General features: G+C 36.1%; 1 protein-coding gene and 1 long non-coding RNA gene across 3 annotated transcripts in view; one reads left to right on the top strand and one right to left on the bottom strand.

Moving 5' to 3' along the window:
• Positions 1–14,056, bottom strand: part of LOC127871454 (general transcription factor IIH subunit 3-like) — a 48,517-nt gene extending 34,461 nt beyond the window's left edge. The window contains exons 1-10 of one of the 2 annotated variants that reach the window (XM_052414401.1): positions 13,794–14,056; positions 13,255–13,393; positions 11,273–11,361; positions 10,620–10,726; positions 9,160–9,299; positions 8,762–8,824; positions 8,217–8,275; positions 6,460–6,534; positions 3,873–3,926; positions 2,965–3,033 (exon numbers count right to left, since the gene is read on the bottom strand). In XM_052414401.1, coding sequence (XP_052270361.1) covers positions 2,965–3,033; positions 3,873–3,926; positions 6,460–6,534; positions 8,217–8,275; positions 8,762–8,824; positions 9,160–9,299; positions 10,620–10,726; positions 11,273–11,296 — 591 coding nt within the window. In that variant the 5' untranslated portion in view covers positions 11,297–11,361; positions 13,255–13,393; positions 13,794–14,056. Of the gene's footprint in view, positions 1–2,964; positions 3,034–3,872; positions 3,927–6,459; positions 6,535–8,216; positions 8,276–8,761; positions 8,825–9,159; positions 9,300–10,619; positions 10,727–11,272; positions 11,362–13,119; positions 13,394–13,793 lie in introns of both variants that reach the window. The other variant, XM_052414400.1, reaches the window with a different exon arrangement.
• A 6,288-nt stretch (positions 14,057–20,344) lies between these two features.
• LOC127871457 (uncharacterized) overlaps positions 20,345–27,791 on the top strand; it is a 30,818-nt gene continuing 23,371 nt past the window's right edge. The window contains exon 1 of the long non-coding RNA XR_008045347.1: positions 20,345–21,039. This is a non-coding gene — a long non-coding RNA (uncharacterized LOC127871457). The remainder of the gene's footprint in view (positions 21,040–27,791) is intronic.

The raw sequence follows: 27,791 nt of genomic DNA on the forward strand, positions 1-27,791 counted from the left end.
GCACTACAGCTGTATGGTTGACTACTAGATGTGCATGTAGCCACTTACCAGTAGGTACTGAAGCTGTATGGTTGACTACTAGATGTGTATGTAGCCACTTACCAGTAGGTACTGCAGCTGTATGGTTGACTACTATATTTGTATGTAGCCACTTACCAGTAGGCACTGCAGCTGTATGATTGACTGCTAGATGTGTATGTAGCCACTTACCAGTAGGTACTTCAGCTGTATGGTTGACTACTAGATGTGTATGTAGCCACTTACCAGTAGGTACTGCAGCTGTATGGTTGCCTACTAGATGTGTGAGTTGCCACTTACCAGTAGGCACTGCAGCTGTACGGTTGACTACTAGATGTGTATGTAGCAACTTACCAGTAGGTACTTCAGCTGTATGGTTGACTACTAGATGTGTATGTAGCCACTTACCAGTAGGTACTGCAGCTGTATGGTTGACTACTAGATGTGTATGTAGCCACTTACCAGTAGGTACTGCAGCTGTATGGTTGACTACTAGATGTGTATGTTGCCACTTACCAGTAGGTACTGCAGCTGTATAGTTGACTACTAGATGTGTATGTAGCCACTTACCAGTAGGTACTGCAGCTGTATAGTTGCCTACTAGATGTGTATGTAGCCACTTACCAGTAGGTACTGCAGCTGTATGGTTGCCTACTAGATGTGTATGTAGCCACTTACCAGTAGGCACTGCAGCTGTATGGTTGACTACTAGATGTGTATGTAGCCACTTACCAGTAGGCACTGCAGCTGTATGGTTGACTACTAGATGTGTATGTAGCCACTTACCAGTAGGTACTGCAGCTGTATGGTTGACTTCTAGATGTGTATGTAGCCACTTACCAGTAGGTACTGCAGCTGTATGGTTGACTACTAGATGTGTATGTAGCCACTTACCAGTAGGTACTGCAGCTGTATAGTTGCCTACTTGATGTGTATGTAGCTACCTACCAGTAGGTACTTCAGCTGTATGGTTGACTACTAGATGTGTATGTAGCCACTTACCAGTAGGTACTGCAGCTGTATGGTTGACTACTAGATGTGTATGTAGCCACTTACCAGTAGGTTCTTCAGCTGTATGGTTGACTACTAGATGTGTATGTAGCCACTTACCAGTAGGTACTGCAGCTGTATGGTTGACTGCTAGATGTGTATGTAGCCACTTACCAGTAGGTACTTCAGCTGTATGGTTGACTACTAGATGTGTATGTAGCCACTTACCAGTAGGTACTGCAGCTGTATGGTTGCCTACTAGATGTGTATGTTGCCACCTACCAGTAGGCATTGCAGCTGTATGGTTGACTACTAGATGTGTATGTAGCAACTTACCAGTAGGTACTTCAGCTGTATGGTTGACTACTAGATGTGTATGTAGTTACTTACCAGTATGTACTTCAGCTGTATGGTTGACTACTAGATGTGTATGTAGCCACTTACCAGTAGGTACTGTAGCTGTATGGTTGACTACTAGATGTGTATGTAGCCACTTACCACTAGGTACTGCAGCTGTATGGTTGACTACTAGATGTGTATGTAGCCACTTACCAGTAGGTATTGCAGCTGTATGGTTGACTACTAGATGTGTATGTAGCCACTTACCAGTAGGTACTGCAGCTGTATGGTTGACTACTAGATGTGTATGTAGCCACTTACCAGTAGGCACTACAGCTGTATGGTTGACTACTAGGTGTGTATGTAGCCACTAACCAGTAGGTACTACAGCTGTATGGTTGACTTCTAGATGTGTATGTAGCCACTTGCCAGTAGGTACTGCAGCTGTATGGTTGACTGCTTGATGTGTATGTAGCCACTTACCAATAGGTACTGCAGCTGTATGATTGACTACTAGATGTGTATGTAGCCACTTACCAGTAGGTACTGCAGCTGTATGGTTGCCTACTAGATGTGTATGTTGCCACTTACCAGTAGGCACTGCAGCTGTATGGTTGACTACTAGATGTGTATGTAGCCACTTACCAGTAGGTACTGCAGCTGTATGGTTGACTGCTTGATGTGCATGTAGCCACTTACCAGTAGGTACTGCAGCTGTATGGTTGACTACTAGGTGTGTATGTAGCCACTTACCAGTAGGTACTTCAGCTGTATGGTTGACCACTAGATGTGTATGCAGCAACTTACCAGTAGGTACTTCAACTGTATGGTTGAGTACTAGATGTGTATGTAGCCACTTACCAGTAGGTACTGCAGCTGTATGGTTGACTACTAGATGTGTATGTTGCCATTTTCCAGTAGGTACTGCAGCTGTATGGTTGACTACTAGATGTGTTTGTAGCCACTTACCAGTAGGTACTGCAGCTGTATGGTTGACTACTAGATGTGTATGTAGCAACTTACCAGTAGGCATTGCAGATGTATGGTTGACTACTAGATGTGTATGTAGCCACTTACCAGTAGGTATTGCAGCTGTATGGTTGACTACTAGATGTGTATGTAGCCACTTACCAGTAGGTACTGCAGCTGTATGGTTGACTACTAGATGTGTATGTAGCCACTTACCAGTTGGTACTGCAGCTGTATGGTTGACTACTAGATGTGTATGTAGCCACTTACCAGTTGGTACTGAAGCTGTATGGTTGCCTACTAGATGTGTATGAAGCCACTTACCAGTAGGTACTGCAGCTGTATGGTTGACTATTAGATGTGTATGTAGCCACTCACCAGTAGGTACTGCAGCTGTTTGGTTGACTATTTGATGTGTATGTAGCCACTCACCAGTAGGTACTTCAACTGTATGGTTGACTACTAGATGTGTATGTAGCCACTTACCAGTAGACACTGCAGCTGTATGGTTGACTACTAGATGTGTATGTAGCAACTTACCAGTAGGTACTTCAACTGTATGGTTGCCTACTAGATGTGTATGTAGCCACTTACCAGTAGGTACTGCAGCTGTATGGTTGACTACTAGATGTGTATGTAGCAACTCACCAGTAGGTACTGCAGTAGGCCAGCAGGCTGAGGGATCTTCAGGTACATGCCTCCTGTGATATCACAGGCCTGCAATGGACACACATACTATATGAGCTGAGCCCTGAGAAAAACAGGCTTGGGGCATGTGCCTTAAGTGTTGTCCTGTTAGCCTGTGCTGTTAGGAAAATTTCCATAAAAGCAGAAAGTAAGACAACTCTTTAAGTACATGCATTAAGCCCAGTTTTGGTCAAATGTCGCTCATATGTACCAGTTTATAAACAGTCAGATCCATTGAGAGCAAAAACTTGAGCCATTAGCCATTTTGCAATCTATTCTGATAACAAATTCTGACGGTCAATGGGTGATAATTACCACTATGTGAAATGTGCAGCAAGAAACACATTAAATATCACATGTAGATCAAAAATGCAAAGCAAATACCTTTCATTTATTTAACAGTTTAAACAAGATGCTATTGATAGCCCTAGGCTGATTACATTTGTCCATGATAGTAGAAAAATTAGCCAAAATTGATAGGCAAATAAAACTAATGGTGGAATAAGTTCCAAGATTTCCCAATTTAATGACCTCAAAAAAGGCCTTTTATTCCGTTTTAAATTTTTGACAAGACGTGCTGTTTACAAAATTAAACTATCCTTGAGATAAATATTTTGACCAAGAGCAATGAAGATTGGCCATAACTTGTGAACTCTAGTGGGTTAACAAGACTGTGAACATTTATTTTACCCACTTAACTACATTGTACTTTTTACTTCAAATCATCCAGTTTCAAACTCACCCAAGATATAATAAGGCTAAATACCCTGATTATCAAATCAAACTTTAACTTGAGCAGGTTCAATGACATTACAGACTGAGTTGACAGATAGTAAGGTTCCATTTCAAATAAGATAACAACTAAATACCTGCTGCAATAGTCCAGAGTCGGATTCCAAAATGCAGGCATCTATAACTACATTCTGTAACACAACAAAGTAGACATAAAAATAACAAGTTTATTTATAAAAACATTAGGTTTACCTGTTTTATTTATATAGTAATTGAACTATACATGTATTAAACATATTATTCAATAAGCCTCTGGTCTATCATAACCCCTTATATAAAGAATGTGAAGGCTTTTAACTGAATTAAAAAAAGAGGATCCTGGAAATCCTTAAACCCTTACCTGACAAACTGTGCTCAATGTATAATACTCTAGACCTTTGGTTTGGGGCTACTTACACCACAGGGTACATGTATTCAATTGAATATGCTTTGCCATGTATGGACATATAAAACATTGCACAAGGTCACACAATTGCCGCCAATTTTGACTCTAAAGTCACAATCTGAAAAAACTATGTAGAGGAGATATATTACACCTATGGGTCTTGTTCTCATCAGATATTTTTAAAGGTTATTTGGCTTATGTAGTCGTTATAAACAAATAACTACGAGGACATGACCATTTTTTTTACCCAGGGGCAAGATATTTACAAACGTGGTTGAGGACAACTATACAATGTTTTATCACAAATACCACACATATTGGTCTTGGAATTTGGAAAGAAAGATTTGAAGATTTTACTACAGTCCAAGCTGAGAACAGTGATGATTCAATTGATTTTACCCCACTAAGTCATTTGCATACTGTGATATGTAAACAAGGGCTCATTTCCAATATAAAAGAATAATAACAAAAAACAATTCTTTTGAATAATACAATGTTACCACCCTGCACAGGTGAAAAAGAAAAATAGCTTTCGGTGTGAAATGTACTGTCTGTTGGCAGATAAAGCCAGGTGACAGTTATACTCAAGTGTAATATAGAATTATTTTGTGGAGGGGGTTGAGGTTGGAAATCTATGATTTTGTGGAGGGGGTGGTGAATCTAGACAAATGTTGGTGACCGTATTTGACCACAGTCATCTAGTGACCCTTAGGTCAGGTTGGACTTTACATACATTGTTGTACATATACGTAGCCAAGAAACCTTCAGCGCTCAGCACATTTTGACCAAAGAGGGATGATGAGAACAAATGTTGAAGAGGATCACAATACAATGTTTCATTCCAAATATTAAAACACTGGGCCATAAGGTTTCAGAGGCAACCATTTTTACAATTTTCATTTTTAAAACCATTTTATGGCCTAAATTATCTAACCAAATAAATCAACAAACTGGATGCATAAAAACAAGGGGTTACAGAGGGATACAATGTTTGAATACAAAGAGGATTACAGAAGGATGAGTTGCTTGAAGACAAAGAGGGTTACAGAAGAATATGTTGCTTGAAGATAAAGAGCGTTACAAAAGAATAAGTTGCTTGAAGACAAAGAAGGTTAAATAAGAATACGTTCCTTGGAGACAAAGAGGGTAACAGAAAGATATTTTGATTGAAGACAAAGAGGAATACAGAAGGATAAGTTGCTTGAAGACAAAGGAGGTTAAATATGGATAAGTTCCTTGAAGACAAAGAGGGTTACAGAAGGATATGTTGCTTGAAGAAAAAGAGGTTTACAGAAGGATATGTTGCATGAAGAAAAAGAGGTTTACAGAAGGATATGTTGCTTGAAGAAAAAGAGGTTTACAGAAGGATATGTTGCATGAAGACAAAAAGGTTTACAAAAGGATGTGTTGCTTGAAGACAAAGAGGGTTACAGAAAGATATGTTGCTTGAAGACAAAGAGGGTTAAAGAAGGATAGGTTCCTTGGGGACAAAGAGAGTTACAAAAGGATATGTTGCATGAAGACAAAGAGTAATACAGAAGGATGTGTTGCTTGAAGACAAAAAGGTTTACAGAAAGATATGTTGCTTGAAGACAAAGAGGGTTAAAGAAGGATAGGTTGCTTGACAAAGACAAAGAGGATTATAAGAGGGTATGTTGCTTGAAGACACAGAGGTTTACAGGAGGGTATGTTTCTTAAACACAAAGAGGGTTACAGAAGGATATCTTGCTTGAAGAAAAAGACATTAATTCAGAAAGACATCATGTGATTTTGGTTGTTATCGATCTTGGCCAATATATGTTATGCCCACAAACATACACACATAGTTAATGATGATCTTGTTTGAACTGTTTGAGTTTGAGAATTAATAAATTGAATATGATTTTTTTTATTCCAGTGGCATCATTCAGCAGCAGTTGAAGTGATCTGGATTGTTAGCTAACTTGCAAAAATTGTTATGCCCACAAACATTCTCACAAAGTTTTATGATGATACATATAAACTGTCTGTGTGATTGGTAAATTAAAAGTGAAAGATGTAATATTACCATAACCCGATGTTTATATGTATTTTACTTTATAATTTACCCCTTTCTCAGGGGAAACATGGCTTAACGCATGTGCGTAACGTGTTTTTCCAAATAACAAAGTGCACTGCAAACATTCTTATCAGGGACAACACTTTCCGCTTTTATTGAATGTTTCTTTACATAGGAAGTCCTAAATGACAATCCTGTCTAGTCCTTTAATGTCAATTTTCAGAGAGAATGACTACTGTACCTGTTTCTGAGCTGTGAACACTGAGTTCATGAAGTTCATATACTGAGCAGGGTTGTCATCAGCAGCTTTTATCACCTATAAAAACAGAACAGTCATACTTATATGGTTTTTACTCTCCCAGAAAGAATTACTTTTTTCAACAATAGGGCATCTGGATGCCACAGATACACTATTTTCATTTAATCTGAATAAACTTTAATCTCAGATTGTTTTCTTAAAACCATATGAACATTTCATTTTGATTATGGAACATATTTCAAACTCTCTCTACAAATCAGTACTAAGTTGTTATTATTGACAGTGCTCAACTAGTGCAACTTACTGGTAACTTAGCAACTTTCAGATAGCTTGTGCAAGATGTTAACTATAAAAAACGAAAAAAATAATGTCCATACAATAACATAAATACCATGCATAAATTGGTTAGCTATCTCATACTGGAAATAGTGCATTGCATTTAAGTGTTAAAAATTCATTAAGAAGATCTGATTGGTTTCCATAAAATATATAGAGGATATTTGTTGGGTTCGATGGAATATCAATTTTATTTCACGAGTGATCATATAAAATATATATTTTGTATGATCACGAGTGCATTAAAATTGATCTTCCATCGAGTCCAACAATTTTTCTTTTTATTGTATGCCTTTTTCAACGTTTATTTACATTGTAAAAGAGTTAACTGGATAATTTTGCTGGATTTATGACGTCATTTCGTCAAAAAAATGATGTCATTTCACAGTAAAACCAGAGTTTTCCCTAAGAACCGGCCGCCGGCCAAATTGACCGGTTCAATCGATTTTCTGGCCGGTTCAAATGCTGGTAACAAAAAAAAATAATGAGAGGTTTTGCAACTTTGATCGATGTAATTGTTAAAGTTAAGAAAAGACGAAATTAAACAAGCGAAAACATCGATTTAACATCGTTTTGTTTATGTTCTTTATACTTCCGTGTGTACGTTTTACCGAACAAGTATAATTTATAACGGCGCTTCTCATTGGCTGATTATTTTGAGTACGCAAATAACTACAAAACGGCGTTTCTCATTGGCTGATTATTTTGAGTACGCAAATAACTACAAAAATCGTAACCACATGGTTTTCTCAAAATGAAACGAACCCTGAGATATTTTTTCAGTGTGACAGCGCCTTCAAAACGTCAGAAAGGTTTGTATTGATGAAAATCTCGATGAAAATGCATGAAAGAAATTATTCAAACAATACTTTTAGTTGAATAAAGTTTGCAATGCTGTGTTAGCCAAATACACGTGTTCAAACCCGACCCCTTGATGAGAAATAAATGGCTTTGGCATAACCAGTAGCTTAGTTATTGACTTGTTTCAAAATTCATCGCACACTATGCACAGTATAATTATTTGGCACTCCCCTCACAAATTTTTTAAAAAATTAGAAAAATTCCATAAGTGATACACAAAAAAACAAGTAATTTTCATCTCTAAAATTTCTGTCCAAACCCCCCCAAAATGCACCATTTTGCGTCTAGATTTTCAAAATTTTTCGGGGGGGCATGCCCCCGGACCCCCCTAGCAGGAGTGCCTTGCTTGGCCTGTTCAAATTTTTATTTGGCCTGTTCAAATAAAAGGAAGGGAAAACCCTGAGTAAAACAGTAAAAAAATATTGATATTTTTCACTGTTATTTTTCACTGTTTCAAAAAGTGAAATATCAGTTTTATTTCACTCATATTTCTCTATTAACCCCGGAAAGCATAAAATAGAATGGGATATATCTCAACTTACCAGCACCCTAGCTGAAAGCTTGATCCCCACAGGGCACTCTTTCTCCATTCTGTGAATGTCTATTGACACATCAAAGAAACTTACAGCTCAAAATGGACCTTCAAAAGCATGCCCAAACTTATAATAACTTATTAAAATCTTGTATTTAAGAAAATACTATGCTGTATAAAATTACAGTTTATTTTAACCTGTAATAAGTACAAATGTTGATGGATGTTTCTTCTGGGGTTTCCTTGTGAACTTGTTGATTATCAAATTCAAAGTTTATTGTCATAGGGAATTGGTTTTAGTAATCTCAAACTTGCAATAATTAATATGTCAATAAAGCCTTCTTGATCCCTGCTTAAATCACTATAGGACTAAATGAAAAGATTGCATTCATTATGTCAACACTGAACAAGTCATTAATTACTATAAAACATGCAAGACTTCAGACTGTTTGAGTACTATTTATATGTTTTCATGTATATCTCTCTTTTGCTTAACTCAAAATACACCATGGAAACCAATGTTTATTGAAACCATGACAACTGCTCCAAGGATACAGCATAATGACATGGAGAGGGCACCCGCTATCAGTGAGTCATTCTCAAACTCAACTTCCACACCTTCAACAAAACAAGATAATTTTGCAAACTGCTTGTGTTTTTCTAAAATACCTACCGGTACCACTTTTTAAGGTTGACATGCACACAGTGATTGAATTTGAAGCTTTAATATTGTCTGATAAATCCAAGCACATGTTCAATAATTTTATCTTCAAATAGTTTCATATCAAAAGAAGTATATCTTAGAATGACCTGTTAATTGCTTCTTGTATTCTATTTGAACTGTTATAAAATGTATTTATTAACAAATGTGTAATATTTGAAAGAATATTAAACAAAATATAATTCCACCAAATATATTTTTTAACCAATATTCCTTATTTGACAAGACTTACTGTTTAGCACCAGATCTTTAATTTCAGTCTTAACGTCTTCATTCATTCTTTCAAATAATTCATATTTCCCATCATGGCTCTCATCTCCATTCACTGCTTGAACATTTTCATTGCTCGATCTTTTAGGATACAGAAAGAAGCTGGAATGAAAATTCAAATTAACATACTAATGGGTCAACAGATTTTCACAAAAATGGCACACACACACACACTGTGCAGTTTAAAGAATGAATTGAGATAAAAGGTTTCATACAGACACTTTCATAGGAAACGCCCTCTGGTTAAACAAGGCTGAAAGCATGTTCTTAATTATCATCCCAGAATAGCCTGTGCAGACTGCAGGTGAGGCACTTTTCACCAAGACAAAATTGAACGGCTATTTCAATAGATTTTGAAAACCAGGAGTCAAAATGACCCAAGGTCTCAAAATTATGAGTGGTCAAAATAAAAATGACTATGGTCCTGAAGTAACTTGAAATGTTCCTAAATACATGTTTAAGGTTTTGTAATAGCTTATTTATCATAAAAATAAATAAAACATTTCACAAAAGCTTTATTATTTCCATAAAAGATCATGTCTGGTCTTTTTTTTTCTAGTTGGATTGTGGAAAACGAATATGTCAAAATGATGTAAGGCTTATTTTTTGCAGGAGTCAAACATAAGAAAATTGCAACTTGCTTGCATCAAAATGCAGGATTCTGCTTCAATGAAAATCACTGTTTGAGTTTTGAAGAAACAACTTTCAAACAAAACATTCCACTAATGTAAAAAGTGTCCTCCTGCATGATAAGACTGTGTTCACTACTATGCACATGCATTAAGCCTAGTTTTCCCAGAGAATCACTCATTTGTTTGAGGATTTGAGTATAGGCACCAGCCTGTATGCACATGCATTAAGCCTAGTTTTCCCAGAGTATCACTCATTTGCTTGAGGATTTGAGTATAGGCACCAGCCTGTATGCACATGCATTAAGCCTAGTTTTCCCAGAGAATCACTCATTTGTTTGAGGATTTGAGTATAGGCACCAGCCTGTATGCACATGCATTAAGCCTAGTTTTCCCAGAGAATCACTCATTTGTTTGAGGATTTGAGTATAGGCACCAGCCTGTATCATGAAAGAGAAAGATCAAGAATAAGTTACTGTGTAGCAGTTTGCATAATTGAAATCACCAATTAAACAAGCATTTTATGTAAGCAAGTGTTTTTACAAATAAATTTCAAGGTGGCATCATTTTGTTTCAGAACAAATAGTGGGATAACATGCATTTGACTTGAAACATTAAATGGAATTTTTATGTTGATTAATATCAAGATAAAATATTTGTTAGAAACTAAGGATATCACAATCTATTGTCACAATAACCTAATATTGAAAATCTGATTGTATGGCAGGTGACAGGAAACTTAAAATTCACAATTGATCATTTTCAACCAACCTACGGCATATCCACAACTTACCTAGCATTTGAGTGTGCACTTATGATGGCCAGCTTGTTCATGTGATGCATCATCAGATGAGAATTGGCAAATACCATTAAACTATCCAAACATTTGGATAATGTCAGCTGCAAATAAGAACGCCACATAATAATATAATGTAATTTTTACTTCAACTTTAATCTTGAATGGAATACTAGTTATAAGCTACATGGTTAAAATATCGTAATTGATTGAACATTTGAACCTCAAATAAAGTCAATACATGTACATAATATTGTGTGCACACATTGATTTTTTATGTCAGTGTATGCCTTCAAAATAATAATTTTCTGTTTTTGATAATACTTGATTTTTTAACTTAAATTTAATAACTTGTGTTTAATCAAAATCTTACTTTTTTTATTGTCCAATTACATTTGGGTAAAGGATCATGTGAGCTATTTTGCCCATCCGAATCAATCTGGGCCACTATTTCGCGTTTTTTATTATGCTGTTTAGGCAATAACATTTTTTAATCTGGAAAGATCACAAGGCACAGGTTGACCATGGACAAGGCACAATGTTTTCAGAACAATATTTGCGCAACAATGCATATCAGCATGTTGTGCTGAGCTGGGTTAAAGGACAACAACAACAAAGATTTAGCAAACTGAAGTACAAATGATAATGACCTGTTTTTCTTGATTCTTGTTCATGCGCCCCCACCAGGCAGGGTTTGTATCCAGTACTACCACAACAAGACTGCTAAGACTTTCACTGTCTGGAATAAGATATTTGTGTCTATTTAAATGATAAATGTATGTTTCCTAAATACCACATCTCAATTTGTAATTGTGAATGCAAAAACATAAAATGTAAACATTTCTATAAATTATTATAAACAAAAAACAAGAGCTATGTTTCTGAAACACAATGCCCCCTACGCAATTTGAAGCCATATATTTGACCTTTGACCTTGAGGGATGACCTTGACCTTTCACCACTCAAAATGTGTAGCTCCATGAGATACACATGCATGCCAAATTTCAAGTTGCTATCTTTAATATTGCAAAAGATATAGGGAAAAGTTAACCAAGGTTTAAGTTTGGAGACAGAATGACCATACATGCCAGAAGTCCTGATCTTGGTGGGACAGTCCTGCTTTTTGGGTGTTTGTCCCGGTGTTCCGATGTGACACACTTTGTTCCGACATTCATAAAAAACGACCTACGTTCTGTATTTGCTAATCAAGCTCTGTCATGCTAAAATTATCATTGCTTATCCCTTTTTGCCCCCTATTAACTCTTTCCCACTCAGAATCAAAGTGAAAATGGCTATGTGCAAACAGCATAAAACCAGAATAGCCTATGAGTAGCTCGCAGTCTGTTCAGGTTTTATGCTGTTTGTTACTCATCAGTATCTTAGGGTTGAAAATGAATCCTTTCAAACTTGCATATATAAAGAAAGGACTTACATTTAAATTGATATTCTAAAGGACTTCAAATGCGTCAAAGTGTGTTTCTGAGAGGTACAAGGTTAACAAACCATATCTACAAGTCGAGTGATCCAGTGTTGGTTTTGACACCTTATCAGCGATCCATCGGCAAATTATTGATTTTATCGGGCATTCACACCATGGTGTTTTTATGATACGGGTCGCTAATTGCTAGCGATAGTTGCATCAAAGTGAATTTTAAGCAGACGACTTTTGTATTTCATGGCTCGAATCAAGTCCAAAGATATTTATATTACCCGGTATTCTGTGTATTATACCAACCAAGGTTAAAAAACCTGTCAAAACACCAATTTGGTATATCATACAAATTGAGAGCTTACCAGTACATATTGATGTTTCACATAAATTTACTTTGGTTTTCAACTGATTTTCTGAAAATAATATGTACATATTGCATCAATCTAAATTTAGAGTTAATTGATGATTGGTCGAATAAAAACAGTGCTCGATGAGCGCACATCGCGTTGAACCATTACACATGCCTCTGTCCCAAATGGATGTCAATTAGAGGCACGTCCCAAATTTCACGTCATGGATTCATCAACAAAGTGCACATGTGTGTTTACTTATGGAAAATGAAGAATGTCTGTGTTCATGAAATTCTTAAACACATTTATCGTCAATTTTTGTGAGAAATAATGAGGTTTTGTAAGTAAAATACTGATTACTGACTACAGTAAAGGTGGCTGCATTATGATGATTCCCAATTATTGATTGTTTTAGGTGACCCGCATTTTTGTCAAATGTCCGAACATTTGTAATGGAGTGTCCAATTCGGACCTGAAAATTCCTGGCATGTATGAGAATAACAGACAGTCAGGCCAAAAACAATTTAACACATTGCTTTTGTCAACTTCAAGAAAACAAGCGTCAGTAGGTATGTGACTGAAAAAATATGTGTAAGCGTTACAATAAACGAAATAAAAAGAACGTCCGGTGAATATTGATGTCCGATAAATACTTGTACTCGCAGTAGCGAACTTATGTCCGAATACTATACTATCCGGTTTGTATAGCACTAACCTGCCATGATATTTATTTTGGAGCAGTTGAAACCAGTAGTTGTATCGCTCAATAATTAAATGCAACGTTAAATTAAACATTAATCACACGCAGTGCGCCATAAAGGTAGCAATGTATTGTTTTCTGTAGCGTTACTTTATCCATGTTGTTAATTGTTGTTGTTGTTGTTCACAGCCACACGGCCGCAGTAATCTCCCCTGGTAAACGTCTATCACCGGTATACGAACGTTGACGAGTGACGTCACGCGCACCTGCTAAATGACCCGAGTTTCTACTGGAGGGCAAAAGCGCATATACAGAAGCTCTATCTCAATATCTATCTCATAGTACTGCCTTGACAAAATCAACGTTTTTGTTGATAATCATGCATAATATCAAATATAATTTTAATTATGATGTCTGAAAAGACATAAGCATGAAAGGAACTTTATTTTTGAATAATATTGTTATTATTTGTTTTTACTTCAATTAACTCGGGAGTGGAAAACCATTTAAGAGCACATACGGTATATGGTTACCACAAAATTTCTCTACTTGCACTTCTTTGCGACCATTTGAAGTTAAAACAAGTCTCAGAAATTGTAATTCTTTCAGAATAAAATAGATTTAATGAACGAAAACAATTGAGGATGAAGACAAACAACAAATAGATAGATTTTATCTTAGCAACATACCTGTATGCATGTAGTAACCTCTATATGTCTAAAAAAACTAACCTTGTTACACATTAAATAAATTTTATCGATTAATGTTATTGATTTATTTAATTGTTACACCAGTTTTGACACTCTGTGTTGCAGCATAGGTGTTAAATTGCACCTTTGTTCATCACAAATCGATTATCTCGTTATGATCGGAGACCGTCCAGACAAAGACAACAGGGTGTCATAAACCAAGGCACATTGGGTCCATGCCATAAACCACATGTTGCAGACGATTGCCTGTTCATTAAACACAATTCATGACATCTCTTGGCATTTTGAGAAATCAGTAAAGCCAAATTTTAAAGCAAAAAGAAAAGTGGCTTCAATAAAATATTTCAACATTACAAAATGACGAAATCTGTCAGAAATGGATTAACAGGAACTAGTGCATTATATTAGCCAGTTAATTGAATCATTATAATACAGTGTTCAATAAATATAATTTTAACATATTGTGCAGTATTACTGCTACGTAATTAAGGGATCCGGCAAATGTAAACTTCGCTAGTACGTGTAAAGATTTTACGTTACTTCAGTGTACACAATACCATCATGAAAAGAAGCTATCACAATATGGTAAAAAATACTTGCGTTAAAGAAATGAAATTTATAATGTGTTTATAATAGAATGCTAGACTTTAAATTATCACTAATTATCACTAGCACGGACTCTAGATGACAATATACGCTCCGTGTCACTAGTAAAGAGATTTCAATATACATGCGAAGACAATTCAATTTGCATAATATGCAGGTTTTGTTCCGCGTTTGTATGATAAAATTTATTAACATTGGCATTCAATGTTAACATAACGAAAATTTATTGATTGGAAAAGTATATAACCATAACATTTTTTTTTTTTATGTATTCCGTTTTTGGCTTTGTTTGATAATTGATTAAATGCACCTCTTACAAGCTGATGAAAAAAACCCTATCCATACCACGAATAATTATTATCAAATTAATAAGTGTTTTATTATTTTTGCAATATCATTTATTAAAGTCTACTATCAGAAACAATAAGGCAATTTCATTGTTTTGTTTTGTGGGATTGTCAGTATTTAGTATTCCCACCACGTTTACTCTGATGCTTATAACTACATTGTTTTTTATGAAGAGGGATCGATATATATATATGTGAATATACATATATTGGTACTAAATATAATATATTAGCACTATTTTTTTAAAGATATTCATTTTTATTTCGCATTTGTTATCAAAATATTGACGAAGCAAAAGCCCTTTATACATGCTTTACGTTACTGTAACCAGTGTTTTTGCCCTCCAGTCAATGCGCATGCGCGGAAATATCGAAATGTAAACAATAACAATCAACGTTCGTATACCATTGTGCCACAGCGGTCTGACTGACTGACAATAACGTAAGTGACGTCACCATCTATGTATAGAATGTAAGTAATCATGTATTTACAGCAATTTCGAAATGTTTTGAGAGTTCCGATCACGGGCAGTCATAATTTAATCTGACATGAGTTCTGTAACATCAAAATGTTTTCTCTCTGTTTGCTTCGTGTCAGAAAACAACTAATATATGATTAGGAAAACTGTTAATTCTTTTGATCATTTGCTTTCCGGGTACTTGTGCATGATTCTAAATATAACACCACAGTTGCCTTTTCAGTCGCATTCGCTCACGTTGTTTTTCGTGTGATTCGTCATATTGTTCAACGCGTGACTATGTTTGGATAATATAAAAACTTACGTTCGTCATATGAGTTGGTTATACCACGAGGAATGTCAATTTGTTAATTATGACTTTGAACAGTTGCGAGTTGTTTGTGTCTTTCGTTAAAAATGGTTACTCTTTAGCTGAACAAAAATATTTTAAACTCTTAATACGCAAAGTTTCTACCTTATCTTTATAATGTCCGCACTCAAGGCAAATGAAAACTGCTTTTGTAATGTCACATACACTCGTACAACGTTTATGATATAGAATCGTCCGAGAATTTCATTTCGTATTGGTGTATCTGACGTATAAATGTTTGTTTTTTCTTATCCATCAATAATTTTCAACGACATGATGTATTGTCTACATATTTGTGCTGATTAAAAAGCAGGGATCGTGTTTTTTTTTGTGTTTTAAAACCACATCCTTTGGAATACAAATTAAAAGTCCCATCCTGGATATCAATCATTGAGTTCATAACAATCCAGATGGTTTAAACAATATTAGCTCATAAGCACTAATAAAAAGCTTTGAGGCATTTCCCTACATTGAGAACGATAACATAAATAACCATTACAGCGCAAGAAGCACAGCAATTGACTAACACTCACCAAAATAATCCCAGGCGTTCCAATCACCCAAGCGAATTTCCGAAATGGACTCGGATCAAACCCGACCATCGAGCGAAGGTGTTCAAACCTGCGATTCACGCCTGTACCATCAGGGCAGTCTTGTGGATACGTTGACATGAATATATCGCCCTCTGCAACCCAACGGGGCTTATTGTTTTTCTAGATGTATAGGGAAATAACATCGTTGCTTCGAATAAACGAATAGTCTGTTTAAGGTTATATAGCACACACAGCTTGTTACAATAGGTGAACAATAAGGAACTGTTTAGAACTCGACCGATATATTATTAAAATTAAAGTTCTCATGAAGTATCATGATAATTTGGCAATATATGGAAAAATTATAGATTAAGAGTGTTCCCAAGGCTTCACTATAGCTTTGCAAAGGAAACCGCATGCCCGCCATTTTAGGAAATGTTCTTGTCTCTTTAGATATTCACAAATAGGTAAAATATTAAAACGCGTTTAATATACAGCACAGTCCGAGCACGGGTGCTTGTTGTTTGCGCTCAGACATAATTTGATCCTAACTAACTACGTCCGAACCAACAGGCTAAATATAAATACAATGCGTACTAGCTACAACAAAAACGGCAACAGTGTGTTTATCTCATAATTTAACAACAGTGCTTAATGTGTTTTTATATGGGTATATTAACACAAACGTATTGCTACACTCTTTCAGCATCTTTTATCGTATTTTTAATGCTAGATGGCTCATTTTATCACAATGTATGCTGATATTCAGAATAAGATTAATGGGGTTGGTTCGTTAGACCTAAGTTATTACATCGCATTTTTTTCGGCACAGCTGTTTAACGTCACTTTTGACATAACCTGACCTTTGTAAGTGTCCAATAAAATTCAAATAAAATTTCCCGTGGCTAGACACGAATGAATACACTTAATTTATTCCATTGGCTGATTTGAGCATACCACCAGAACATTGGACACATGACCGCGTCTTTGTAATACTGTTTTACTGCGTGTTCAGCATGAAACAATTTTATCTCTAATAAAAAGGCTTGATAGATAGAACAGTTTTACACTCAACTCTTGACATCAATACAGTCCGTGCGTGCACCTTTTATTTTCAGAGGATTGCCAGCGCCAGAGCGTTTATACTTAAAGGCTATGTTCTCATATTTAGTTATTACTTTCATATTCCTGTCTGTGTACTAGTATATTTAAGTTCATTAAAGAATCGTTTTTCCCTAGATAGATAGATAGATAGATTTATTTCGACAAGGAATTCATACATGGGCATTTACAACATGTACAATATATAAAAATATCACATACATTTAGATTAATATACAATGACATACACACCAACACCAAGGATAACACAAAAATGAGTAAACCCATATTTCCATTGTGGTCCTTAGTGCTGGTGGACATAGAGTGGCACTTATAGAAAATGGAGAATGCATAACATTTATGGAAGATAGGATCAATGTTGATGAAAATTGATGACTAGAAATGATTCCTTAATCCAAAAAAAACAATACACATAAAAAGGTACATATTTGCTAATAAATAAGTTTGTAAAGACGACTTAAAACAGACAATCTATCAATCTGTGTTATACTGGAGGGTAAATTGTTTCATAATGAGCATCCCGTGTAACAAAAGGACTTTGACCCGAAACCTTTGACTTTGGAGACAGCAAATGAGCCTTTTTGAGTTGACCTGGTCATGTATGAATGAATGGAGACCTTCGGAATAAAATGTTCTCCCATATAGTCAGGGACCAAACCATTTTTAATCTTAAACACATGGCCAAGAACAATCTGGTCTACACGTTTATTGAGTGGTAGCCAGTTGAGCAATCGAAAGTGTTCTGCCAATATGTGCCTTTTCATCGAGACCTAGGACAAACCGCAATAACTTATTCTGGGTGGTTTGGAGCTTATTTTGTAACACTTTGGTGAGACTATGGTACCATATAGAGCAAGCATAATCAAAATGACATTGGATCAAAGTCATGACAAGAAGTTTCTTGGTTTGCTGGGTGCGTTATTCTTTTTTTCTATATAGATATTTGGACCTGGAGTTGGCATTCTGAATGACTGAACGAGCCATGGTTTCAAAGAACAAAGTTTGATCCAATGTAGCCCCTAGGTATTTGACTTAAGATGTAGATTCAATAATGGTACCATTACAAGAAATATCGAGAGAAAGATTTGACCTGATTCTATGCCTAAAACGAAAAAGAATAGACCCCGTCTTACCTAAATGCAGAGACAACTTAGTGTCAACCAACCACTGACTAACCAGATTAAAATATTCTTTCAATAACCTTTCAGTTTTACACTTACCAGACACGAGAATACCTGAGTCATCTGCATATAGGATGAGCTTATTTTTAACCACAGCAGACATATCATTAACATAGATTAGGAAGAGCTGGGGACCTAGAATAGACCCTTGTGGAATTCCACATGATATTGGGGCTGTACCGGAATGAGTGCCTAAAACATCAACAATATGCTGTCTATCTGGTATGATTTGAACCACCTTAAGATATCATCACCAAGACCTGCTGCATTTAATTTCATGAGAAGTATAGAGTGATTAACAGTGTCGAAGGCCTTTTGGAGGTCTAGAAGAATCATCCCTACGAGATTACATTTATCCATTTCCAACCTGATATAATCATCCTATCCTGATATTCGTTTTGGCGAAACCCGTTTTGATGTAAAAGTATTAAACAAGCCCTTCGTTCCATCAGTGGAAGCGTGGCCTCACTTAAATGCATTGCATTCCAAGCCGCAAGGTATCAGGGTCAGTTCGCGGCCAGTAAAATAATCGCTGTATAATATAGACGCTATCGCGTGACGTAGTTGAACTGGAATTTTCTTTAGGCCAGAAATATGTTAAATGAAAATATTCAGCGATATAATTACGGTATGTCAATAACAGTTTCTTAATGTGTTTTCAACAATATTATGATAAATATTATTTTTGATTAATCTAACAAGTATTATTCCACCATATTGACTAATGTATTAAAGGGGCCTTTTCACAGATTTTGGCATTTTTTTAACTTATTCATTAAATGCTTTATATTGATAAATGTAAACATTGGATCGTAAAAGCTCCAGTAAAAAATCAAGAAAAAAATTAAAAAAAGGAAAAGAACATTGCCCGGAGCAGGTTTCGAACCAGTGACCCCTGGAGTCCTGCCAGAGTCCTGAAGTAAAAACGCTTTAGCCTACTGAGCTATTCCGCCGAGTACACATTTTTGACGTATTTTATACCTTATATATGCAATCTTCGTAGTTTCACAAAATTTAACGACAAAAACAGAACTCTCCAAATTATTCAATCGTTTCGCGTTGCAACGCTTTATAATTTTTAGGTTTTAAAATCGTCAAAAGATGCATATAATGGCTATATTAGAGCATGGTTAATGTTCAGTATTACTGTTTCCTCACAAATATCATAACTAAAACGAAAACTTACGAATCTGAAACAACTTTTTTCAATTTTGTCAATTTACCAAAGCGTGAAAAGATCCCTTTAAGCATGAGCGCGATGATTCTCGATACTGTTAATAATCGAATCAAATAGCAATGCCCGACAAACCACTAAAATAGGTTTGTTCGAAGAACCCGCGTATAAATATTTAAAATATGTACGGATACTTCACGTGTGGCCGGTTGACTCACATGTTTTAATTTCACTTCCATTCTGCTTTTGGTTTTGTGTTTTGTTTCTTTAGGTTTATGACCAGCAATATGTAATAATGTAAAATAAGCCGCGAAAACTCCGCGTAACATCCCGTACTGCGTGTGATGCAGCTAAGAAATGCACAGAAAAAGACATTCGCTATCTTTGAGCTCATTCATTGAACTCTTTACCTTTCACCAACTCCAAACACAATCAACGCCGTATATCTTTTTTTTTTAAAGATATTTCTTGTTTAACCATGGGCATGACATTCTCACATAAGTTGCACGCGTCTAAGTGTTACAGATCGCATTTAATATTAAATTTAAAACTATATTGTGTTGTGTTGTTTTATTGTTGTACCAATTTCTAAATATCGTTTACTTTAAATGAAAATCACGACTTGTCTATGAGTTTATAACGGTAGTTATTTTAATACTTATTGTACTCGTTGATTAGTTGTTTACTAGTATTCGATTTATTCGTTAAGTTCTTTTTTCTCTAGGTTAGATAAGTTCAGCTCATCTAATCCATACAGTTGCACGTTTATAATTTGTCTAATACTCAGATCACTCATCCCTTTTCCCGTGCACTGATATGTTTAATGTCGATCTCGTGAATCGTATGATTGCTAAAGTCATTCGATTCTTTACATTCAAAGAGTATACATCTCTTTGTTGTATATTAATGATATTTATTACCATTAATAAATATATTACAGCCAAACGAGTTTATCCTCCACGATAGAACCTCACGGAAACCCACCGGCAACATTGGCGCCCAACAAGTCGTCGTGGTATTCAGGAAAACAAGGGTTGAAGTATTTTGTTCAACGCTGAATCGTCGAGCACAGCATTTTGCTCAAATTGGCCAAACTACGCCTTTGCTATTTGACATAGTAGAGACATATTTGAGAGTTATTCCCAAAGAGACAGTCGACTGAACTTGGATTGTTTAGTGACAACACGCGTTTGCTGAACGTTCTATGGTCTGTCTGCTCACGGAGAAACCGTTCCCGGGACATTCACGGTATAAATGTGCACACATTAACTTTTACGTACGTACGTCAACGTCAGGATTCTTCATTCTACGTTACCAGGATTGGATTCGCCGTTCAGTCTGGATAGTGCATTGACACTGTAATTGGACTTATTACATAGTGTATAGGACTAAGTATATTGTTTTGTTTATTCTTTGCTGATCCGACGAATTTTGGTGAGTGTATTTTTCTGTTTATATTTGTTTGCATCAATTTGTATATTATTTGCAATTTTGCGTAAAAAAATTATTACTGAGTTGACCAACGAAATTATAAAGTATACTTCGATTTCAATTCTACGAAATTTGGCATATTGGTCACGGGTTATCTTGGTGGTAATTTAAGACGCAACTGCGAAATTCGTTATTTATACGTATTTGATATACTTGCTTCATTGTTTACATTTTAAGCTAAGTTGGAAAAGAACGAATATCTAACTTGTCTCGTTCACTAACCGATGTATTAACACCGTTTTACTTAAGCACGCAATAATCAGTACAATCGGTGTAATTCAGTAGAGCATACATTCAAATTCTACCATTAGACAGACTAGTATTATTGTGTTATCCCTAATTAATTATCATTCAGATTTATATCCTTTACATCTGTCCAGATAGTCACAGTATCGGGTTTGATTTTAAGTATTGTTAACAAGTATTTCATATTTCTGTGGACGTTATAGCATCGACAGAAATATTTACCAAATATTCTTATACCAAAATTGTACATGAAACCATGCATTGTAATGCATTACGTGTATAATACACTGTATTTGAATTATACATATTGGTAATTCGTCGTGATTTTCCGCATTTTGCACGCGAGAGTGACGCGCGTATCGCACTATATAATCGTTAATTTCGCTCGATGAAATATGTAGCGAAATTAGCCCCAGTTCTGGCGTATGCCGACTATTCGAAACCGTTTAAGTTGCATACGGACGCATCTTCGCACGGTCTTGGTGCAGTGTTGTATCAAGAACACGACGGCGCGGACAGAGTGGTTGCTTTTTCGAGCCGCAGTCTGAAGACATCGGAAAAGAATTATCATGCAAGTAAGCTGGAGTTTCTTGCTCTCAAATGGGCAATCACCGATAAATTTCATGATTACCTGTATGGTATCCCATTTGATGTCTACACGGACAATAATCCACTAACATTTGTGCAAAGCTCAGCCAAACTAGATGCATGTGGCCATAGATGGGTCGCCGCACTAGCGAACTATGACTTCAAAATACACTACCGGTCGGGAAAGTTGAATGTTGAGGCCGATGCACTTTCGAGGCTAGATCAGGACGTGGTACAAGCTGTCCTGGTAACGCATTCAACCCCTATGAATTCAAGTCCTGTTGTCGATCAGACCAAAATAAATGAAGCCTGCAACCCACCGGAAGTTCTAAAATCCGATGACTGGATAAACGGTCAAAATGCTGATCCAACAATTTCACAGGTCAAGACACTTATTGTTCTGAACTGGCGACCTAATCAGAGTAACGTCCGTCAACTTCCGCCGAAAGTTAAAAAGTATGTCGGCGTGCTGAAGCATCTATACATTGATAACGGGATTCTAATGCGTAAAACAACATTACATGAACAAACCGTACAACAGGTTGTTTTGCCAGAATCGGCCAGGTTGCATGTTTTTAAAGCATTGCATGATGATATGGGACACCAGGGTCGAGATAGGACAATATCTCTATTCAGCGAAAGATTTTATTGGCCTGGAATGTCAAGTGACATAACGAAATGGATACGAGAATGCGACAGATGTATTCGGAGTAAAACTGCCCCTACTTTTGCCACGGGTCTAGTAAATATAACCTCGACGGGACCTATGCAACTTGTGTGTATAGACTTTCTTTCACTGGAAGCATCAAAGGGAGGTTATGAGAATATACTCGTAATCACGGATCATTTTACGAGATATGCTCAAGCTATTCCAACAAGGTATCAAACAGCTCGCACCACGGCAAAAGCTCTGTTCGACAACTATTTTGTACATTACGGGTTTCCTGAGAAATTGCACAGCGATCGCGGTCAGAACTTTATGTCGCGCGTGATCAGAACGCTTTGTGCGATAACAGGTATAAAGAAAACGCGCACGACTGCTTACCATCCGCAGGGCAATGGTCAGTGCGAACGATTCAACGGTACACTGTTACAGATGTTGCGCACCCTGGACAATGAAAAAAAGGCAGACTGGAAATCTGCAGTACCAGCACTGGTACATGCGTATAACGTGACTCGGAATGAGTGCACTGGCTACTCACCATATGAGTTAATGTTTGGACGCGCCCCTCGACTTGCAATCGATGCAGTACTGGGTTTGAAACGACAGGGTGTTGGAGGTTCAGCACCGTCAACATATGTTAAAGAGCTCAAACAATACTTAGGGGATGCTTACAAAACAGCCAGCCGTGTATTGCAAGAACGTGGAAAGAAAGCAAAACAACAGTATGACAGAAAAGTACATGAAACTGTTATTCACGTGGGCGACAGAGTCTTACTTCGCAATTACGGGTTAAAAGGAACTCACAAAATCGCCGATATATGGGCAGAATATGCATATACTGTGATCGGCCAACCTGACCCGTCGATTCCGGTGTTCCGGATCCAGCACGAAAGTGATAAAAATATCATCAAGACAGTTCACCGGAACCAATTATTACCAATCCGCCAACTGCCGCTTGACGTAACGTCTACATCCGAATCGGAGTCTACGTCCGAATCAGAGAAAACAAACACGCACGAAACTTCAGATGCAGAATTCGATAGATCGCGTTCGGACCAGTCGTCAGCACGCAGTACGTTGAGGTGTAATGGTCGATCGAAGTCGGTGTACGTTCCACCACACAAGCGGAAGCCTGGAGAACCAGGGTTGTTACCGCGCAAAACAAAGCGCGCAACAAAAACCCCAGCGTGGATGCGCACTGGAGATTACCTAGTGTAAAGTCTATTATCTCCATTAAATCGTGAAAATATGTTATACATATTTATTTATTTTAAATAAATTACAAGGTGTATCTTCATGATGTTTTATTCATTATTAAGTATGCTAGTGTATATTATGTGTGTGCTATAATAACACATTAAATATGCCTTATTGTCTACCGTTGTCTGTTTTTAATATGATCGGAGTTGCGTTTTTCGACGTTCCAAATGTTAGAGATCCTCCTTAGACGATTTCACGCGTTCATAATGTATTACTGATAATTGCGTGAGTTTTGTTTCGAATTTAATTGAAGCATATGTCGAGGACGACATCAAAATCGGAGGACGGTAATATGTTACAGATCGCATTTAATATTAAATTTAAAACTATATTGTGTTGTGTTGTTTTATTGTTGTACCAATTTCTAAATATCGTTTACTTTAAATGAAAATCACGACTTGTCTATGAGTTTATAACGGTAGTTATTTTAATACTTATTGTACTCGTTGATTAGTTGTTTACTAGTTTTCGATTTATTCGTTAAGTTCTTTTTTCTCTAGGTTAGATAAGTTCAGCTCATCTAATCCATACAGTTGCACGTTTATAATTTGTCTAATACTCAGATCACTCATCCCTTTTCCCGTGCACTGATATGTTTAATGTCGATCTCGTGAATCGTATGATTGCTAAAGTCATTCGATTCTTTACATTCAAAGAGTATACATCTCTTTGTTGTATATTAATGATATTTATTACCATTAATAAATATATTACAGCCAAACGAGTTTATCCTCCACGATAGAACCTCACGGAAACCCACCGGCAACATAAGCGTTATGTAATCTCAGCATTGTTTTTTTTAAATCTTGCTGAACAAAACCTCGTGACATTACAATTAACGTCCGTTTAACTACCATCGGTTAAATTACCGGCGAATCCGGGACAAGTTTTGACCAGCGTTACCGTGTCTGGTCGCCAGTTCAAGACAGGGGAAGAGACTTGGTTTACATGCAAATAGTTTTAAAAATGCAGTAAAACAGTCTCATTTTTTTGCGTCACAGCAAAGTCTTGGAAGCTTCTGATAAAGAAATTTATAATATATAAAATCAGAGATACATATTTTAGGTAAATTCATTCAACAACACGCTATTGTGATTGTTTGTAAATACATGTACATGCATGCGTATAATTTCATATCATCATGTAAATAAACATCAGTAGCGACTTTTTCTTGCATTTTTAACAATATGTATGGCCTTTATTCACCAAACAAAAATGACATAGTAGAAATGTACTTGCATCGCACGTAACTTAAAAGCTAGAGTTATAACAACTTATAAATATATTTATCAGCGTGTAGTTATGTACACCTGAGTATTTTGGTGCATATGTTCCTGACCATGCCGCTTTTCACAAAATAAGAATTTTGGAAAATCCATATCTTACATATATTTATCCAGACTTATAATTAAGGTTCATCGTGTAGGTGGATCTTGTCAAGATATTTGAGTTCATTGGGGGCCCAAATCGTAATGCACATTTTACTGCTGGTTGTTTGCTTTAGATTGAAAGAAATGGTATTATTTATATTTATTTTATATTTCAAAGCAACAGAAAATGAGACAAAGTAGAGTATACGATGCTAAACAGATAATTCATGGGTTAAATGTACTAGCTCAATACACATATGTTTTTGTTTAACCTTATGTTCACTGTGAAAGACAATGACATTATGGAAACAAATGGATAAGTGTTAACTTTCAAACACGCTATGTAACTGCATTTTTTACCAACAAGTAATGCAGAACATAAAGAGTTTATGTCAACAAACGTTAGGCTTTAAGCCCTTGAGTACACACGTATTACAACAAACCACATACGCATAATGTCAATGACGTACAAAATTGTAACATAATCTAGAAGAAAGTCTTAATACAAAAATGGGTATACAACCTGAACCTAGATGAAAGTATTAATACAAAATAATTGTATTCACATTGTCATATTTTTTTTATATTCAATATATACATAAATGTAAGCATATGGAAAGAAACTGTTGATCATTTAAGTCAGCTCTCTGTTTAAAAGTTTTAAAAACAAAAATACATATATTTTCTTACACTTTTTTCATTGTCAGTCTGTAAGAGGTCAATAACAATGAGCATGTTTGTGTTCTTCCAGTAGATCTAATATATATTTATATACTTCTTACGTAAATAAATAAAAATTTGGCATTCAAGTAAAAGAATAAAATTCGTCCTCAAGAACGTAACAGTGTTTGCATTTTCTGTTTTGAAACGGTATCTTTTCAGGCTTGTGCCATCCCCCTGCTTCCACTTTAAGTATGTGGGTAGATACTATAAAACAGTTAACAGGTTTGTAAGCACACTGTCAAAGGATCGAACGTCTGCAATGTATAGTTTGCAAAAAGACATTAACACTTAAACACAACTTAAAACGACACAGCACGCTTCTCACGACTCACAGTTTGATTGTAAAGTGTGTGGATAAAGATATTAATGGAAAGCACATTAGCACGAACGTTCCCAATCGCTGGTGCCCGTTAATTACAACTGCGAACATTGCGACAAGGTGTTCGTCACTAAAGTAGGATGCAGTGTCACATGAAGACATAATCATGCGCGTTTACTTACTTTTGTGATATGTGTACAGCACGATTTAATTATAAAACTGATTTAAATGACCATTCTAAAACACACATGGCAGAATGTAAAATATATAACTATACACATTGCTAAGGTTCATTCAAAAGTTTATCCAGCCTAAAAAGACATAAGGCGTATGCGGCAAAGAGGCATGTTTTGAATGCGAAACATGTCGGAAACGTTTAAAGCACAGCGATATTTAGCAGAACATCGCCTTAACACAAAGAACGTTGCAAACTGTATCAATGTATAGTTTGTGGCAACACATTCAATCACCACAGTTCAGTGTATCGCAAAAGAAATAAAGAACACTATTAAATAAAGTGAAAGTTAAAACAAAAGTATTTCGCCTCTTTAACAGCTGATTTTAGGTGTTCAGTGTAACTTCATTAAAGTACATATTGAAATTGTTTGTGCTTTTATTATTTTTTTTGTATTTACAATCATGATATTTTGGTCAAACACGAAGCCTTCATATAAGGTTTGTTGTTAATGCCAAGGTTTGTTAGTTTATGCCGTGGAAATTCATTTAATGTGCATTTTACATGAGTTTTATCTAAATGAGCGTGTAATACTCCACCATCGCCCACACGACACGCCACTACGGTAACTTTATTCAAACATAAACTCACAAACAGACAAAGCACAATATCGCCAAATCTTTATAATATCGGTCATCGAACATCGCAGATCCACCACTGCCGACTACGTCTAGGTTGTAGCACATTAAACTATGAGTTACACTGTAGAAACATTACAAATAGTCCTCTATGCTCCTGTGGTGCAGAAGAAACGCCATCCCACTATATATTGCAGTGCCCAAAATTTGATAACTTACGTAACTTGTCCTTTCATATCTACATTGCAAATTGACGCTAAAAATATGTATTACTTGGGGATGACAGGCTATCACCTGAACACAACACATATATATTTCAGCGTGTCCAAGGCTTCATTGCAGCATCAAAACGCTTTGACATATAGACAGTGATTTGGATAGATTCCCCTCCCCCTGATCCCGAACACAGCTGGTTAGCGTGTGGCTATGATATTAACTAGTGAAAACATCATTTTGAATGATAAATAATCATATTATAACGAAAAATCAACTTTTCTGGAAAATTTTTTTCGCTATCAAATATATATATATATAACAAGGTATTCAACTCGAAATCACCCGAAAACAGGGTGCATCGCTTTGAACAACCATTACTTAATCAATTTTGCAGCGATTTTCACGATCTCGGTCTTATTCAACGCATAAATGAATTTCATTTCTGGAAATGTACATGTCTTGCAATATTTTTACAAATACTGCGTCAACTTTTAAG

Source organism: Dreissena polymorpha, chromosome 3 (genome assembly GCF_020536995.1).
Source record: "Dreissena polymorpha isolate Duluth1 chromosome 3, UMN_Dpol_1.0, whole genome shotgun sequence".
Lineage (NCBI taxonomy): Eukaryota > Metazoa > Mollusca > Bivalvia > Myida > Dreissenidae > Dreissena > Dreissena polymorpha.